We start from the raw sequence: 4,447 nt of genomic DNA, 5'->3' as shown, positions 1-4,447 counted from the left end.
ACAATGGCAAAATGATGACGTCTCAATAACATGTCATTCTTCGGTGTCAACTTTCTGATTATATATATATTCTAGACAACAAACACATAGCTTAGTAGCTAGTGTTACAAATAGTTAGTTTAATGGCTTTACTATACAAAAATAATTTTATAACTTTAATATTACGAAGAGTATATATGTTTAGTGACTATAGGTAAAATTAACCTCCAAGACCTTGAAGAAATTAAAGACGATCGAGAGGAATGGAGTCCATGAATCCTTCTTCGATCTGTAAAGAGTAATACACTTTACCATTTCCCTAAAAGTTGTACAATTTCCAATACACAGCAGGGTTTCTAACCCCAAATTTTGTTGCCTTTTACACTTGATCTTTCTACAACCAATAAATCAGCTGCCACAAAAGGATTCTCTTTTTTTTTTTTTTTCCACTTGAGATCTATCAGCTTTCAAAAACCAGTTGCTTCCTAGTACTGTCATTTTCACTTATACTACCTAGCTAGTTTTGATCACGTCTTTTTATATCCAAAAATGGGTTCTTCCCCTAGCTGCAATACACTGTCATATCAACCCCCCACCAAAACAAGAAAAAGGAGAGAGCAAAAACAGTAAAAGGGATTGTTCATTGGGTGATATTATTGTTCATCATGGCGGCAGGTGACCAAAGATCAGCGCCGTTGAGAGTAGTATCAGCTACATGCATACTGAGCTCTATTGGGACTAGACAAAGTCCTTTACTCCTTAGCAACACCTCTTTTTTCGGTTCTTCCATTTCCCCGCTTTCTCCGCCCTCCTGTGTCACATTTAATTCCCACAAACTCAATATATGTGGAGTAACCTCTATGCAATTATTGCATTATTAGGCTAAAATATGATATTCTGATAAAAAGATAGAATTAGTAACATGAAAATATAAGACAATTACTTGTTACAACACGCTAAAATTCTTTAAATTGGGCGGTATGTATATAAGTGTAAATGTATTATTTTATTTTATAATTTTACTGTTTAGACCAGCTCGCGTGCACCTCGACTAATTTCGCGAAATAATGGAGCCAATAATTTCACCAAGGGATGTCAAAATTAAAGAACGTAAATACAAAAAGAAGTTAAGGGGATCTAACATATAATGGAAAAATTAAATTTTTGACCTAGGTAAACCGTGCAATTTTTTGGCGAAGGTGGCTTCACCACTGGTTTCAGGGATGTTTTGCTTCCTCCCACGAGGACAAATATTAAATACTCTCCCTGTCACAATTTATGTGGCACCCTTTTCTTTTAGTCTGTCCCAAAAAAGAAAGTCACTTTTCTATAATAACAAACAACTTAAATTTAAAATTTTCCTTTTACTCTTAATGAAATGACAAAAATATTAACGCTTGTTTTTTACCACAAATTTCAAAAGACAAATGAAAAGAAATTACTTAGTTTTTTTGTTTTTGTTTTTTTTATCAAAATTTGAAAGATGAACATCATATTCTCAACTTATTTCATTGGCCACTGAATAATTTGTTTTACCTTTTTGTCACGAAAACAATAAAAGGGGAGGCCTGTGAGAAAAGGGGGGTTGTTGTACAAGTAGTAAATAAGGACTTTAGTGAAAAGGGTAAGGAGAAGAAATGGTCAAAAATGAAAGTACTTACACGTAAGGAGGGAGACAGGCGCTGTTGCTGCAAGTAAGGAGAACACAAGACCTGAACCTGATCGTGCAAAAACCTGATGTATCCCATCGCTTCATGCAGCACTGATGCCGTGTCTGTCTGCACTTACTCCCATTTCAAATCAACTTAATATTCATTTTAGTCACATTAAATTGCATATTTCCAGTCGTGAATTATTCTTAACTTATCAAATTACAACCAATCGATTACAAAAAAACGGAAAAGGGCCTAAAATGCCCTAAACTATGGTTTTTGGCCCGAAAGACGGATGGAGGGTATTATCGTACCAAAAACGATAGTTCAGGGCATTTTAGGCCCTTTACGGTATTTAATAAAAATAGGATGTTGGTGAAAAATAAATCAGGTGCAACAAACGTGCAGGTATCATCCTTCTATAAATAAAAAACCAAATTCCAAGAATTGACTACAATTAGTAAGAATTAACGTAATTAATTAGAAAGAGAGGAAAAATGAACCTTGCCAAAGGGAGATACAAGCTGTTGTAGTGCTGTGATTCTTTCACCAAGCTTCACTTTCTTAACCTGCATTATTGTCCAGAATTTCAAATGTTAAGAGATCAAAAGTAGAAAAAAAAAATAGAATACTGCTTCAGTTATCATGCAAATTGACTTGTCTGTTTTCGTTTTTTCATTTTTCTGACCTTTGCATGGGCTGTCACATTTGAATTTTCTACCTTTGTCCTCTTGCCATTTCTCTGATTTCCAGCAGGAACTGCTCTTGTTTTTTCAGACGATTCTTTCTCTGCCCCATTTCGCTTTTTCTGCACAAAGGACAAACAATCCAGAAACCCCAAAAAATCAAATCAGGCAGAAAATACAAGAAAGTAAAAAAATCACTATCTAACATAAGAAAAAATAAAATCTGTACATACATTGGACTTGTTGGGCTTGCTGATGTTCCTACTTGAACAAGCTGAGGGTGAATCTCCAGTGCATGTGACTCCAGATTTCTGGTTTTTTGGTGCTGGTGTTTGTACAGAACAAGTTTCAACAAGAGGACTATCACATGCTTTGCTGTAATCACCAAAACAGAGCATTTTTGGAGAAGATGATGTGAAATTGAAACACCCTCCTAGGTCATCATCATCCGCAAACAGTAGTTCTGAATAGCTACTTTCGTCCAGTATCTCTTCCTTATACCCTTCACCACTCGCCATTGCTCTATCTGATACTGGTGGATTTTTTTCCTTTATATTTTTTGACCCATGGGGATGAAAAAAGAAACAGGAGATTTGTGGGTTTGTTTATGGGAGTAAACGACGGAAGCTTCTTTTAAAGTTGAACTAAAATGGACAGGGACAAAGATAGATAAGCACTGTGTTGTTCTATTCTTACTAGACTGTTTGGCTTCTTATATTTGACCCATTGCCCCAGACTTCATTTTTACATTTTTCTAGTGAAGTGTAAATATATATATTTTAAAACAATTGTAGTGTCCGAGTTAGTAATAAGTAATTTTGTTCATCAAGATTTGGATAGATTTAAAAAAAATCACATATTTTTTTATTTCTGTTGAAAATTGAACATAAAAATTCTTGATTTTTAACCACTCTATTGATCACGCCCTTAGGTACATAAAGTGTAAATATTCTTATATTATCACTGAATTTTAATTTGTGATAGCAAATTTGTTGGAGTATATATTTTTCTCAAGTTACGTGGTGTAATGAGCTAAACTACACTCACAATGTATAAATTAAATTCTAAAAACTTACCTACAACTATTTTATAATTAATTTAATTGTGTAAGTATATTTTACACCATCATTATTCAGTCACTTAAATTTAAAAAAATAAATTAGTAATAGAAAAGACAGAAAAGAAATTAACAAGGCCACGTAGCACAAAGGGAGTAATAGGTTGTTGTGAGTAATGAGTTTTCAAGACAAGGACGTGTCTGTCGTGCTGGTCTCTGAATGTGTGAAAAGAGTTACTGAGACGAGTGGGGGCGTTACGGCCGTTGCAAAATGAAGGGCTTCGGTAATATCGTCTCTTACTGTACTGTATACAGTCTCAGTCAAACTTCCCCAACTCCAACCATTTACCCGAGAAAACCGTGCTACCCTTCTCTATATATATCGTCCACACTCCAATGTTTTGTTTTGGGAATGCAACAAAACAAAACCTGGTTTTGTTTTATTTCAATTTCTTCTCAAACTGAATTAAGGGGCCAGTCATCAATTGTCCTAAGTAGTATTACATGTAGGGCGTATGTTTTGGTTCAAGTCCGTTTTCAAGGAAAAGATTATTGAATAGATTTATATATACTAAGATTAAACCGGAGCCAAATATAATTGTTCTATCGATTTTGAGTTTTGTCATTTTCTTTTTGTCTCTTCAAGTTTTTTTTTTTTTTTTTTTAAATTTCATTAAGTGCTTCTAATTGACATGTTCGATAACATTATGTGTTTATTATTTTTATTTATAAGAATTCTGTAGTGTTCATGAATATGGATCTTATTTAATTTAATCACAAAATAACTAGATGATACGTATATTAAGTACTGTTTGATTAGTCAGGGTGATAATCAAGTGTTCTGCAGATCACAATTCAAACCCAGTTAAGCGATTCTATTGTACATAAAAACTAATTGCATAGTAAGCTATTCCCCGTTTCCCCTTAGAAAGTAATCGGAAGGAAAACCTTCAAATAGCATGACAATGTAAAATACTCTTTACTGTTTAATACTCAGGCCCCTAAGAATAGAAAGGACAACATTAAACCTAATATTCAATTGGTTCTACACTCTAATTGAGATTTAAATAAAT

The 4,447-nt window shown here is 33.8% G+C and overlaps 1 protein-coding gene across 1 annotated transcript; it reads right to left on the bottom strand.

Moving 5' to 3' along the window:
• Positions 1-245: 245 nt before the first annotated feature.
• LOC132598978 (transcription factor bHLH113) lies at positions 246-3,051 on the bottom strand. The gene is made up of 5 exons (XM_060312163.1): positions 2,551-3,051; positions 2,320-2,439; positions 2,135-2,200; positions 1,641-1,757; positions 246-790 (listed from the first exon to the last, which is right to left on the bottom strand). The coding sequence occupies exons 1-5, from the start codon at positions 2,833-2,835 to the stop codon at positions 620-622; spliced, it is 759 nt and encodes a 252-aa protein (XP_060168146.1). The 5' UTR covers positions 2,836-3,051; the 3' UTR covers positions 246-619.
• Positions 3,052-4,447: the final 1,396 nt, after the last annotated feature.

Source organism: Lycium barbarum, chromosome 6, assembly GCF_019175385.1.
Source record: "Lycium barbarum isolate Lr01 chromosome 6, ASM1917538v2, whole genome shotgun sequence".
Taxonomy (NCBI): Eukaryota; Viridiplantae; Streptophyta; class Magnoliopsida; order Solanales; family Solanaceae; genus Lycium; species Lycium barbarum.
Note: the sequence above shows the minus strand (reverse complement) of the source record. Positions and strands in the feature narration are given on the sequence as shown.

Coding starts and splice junctions, on each gene's coding strand:
- LOC132598978 (XM_060312163.1), bottom strand. CDS start 2,835: ATGGCGAGTGGTGAAGGGTATAAGGAAGAGATACTGGACGAAAGTAGC. Junction 2,440..2,550: donor GCAAGCCCAACAAGTCCAAT/GTATGTACAGAT, acceptor TCCTTTGTGCAG/AAAAAGCGAAATGGGGCAGA. Junction 1,758..2,134: donor TTGTATCTCCCTTTGGCAAG/GTTCATTTTTCC, acceptor GAGTAAGTGCAG/ACAGACACGGCATCAGTGCT.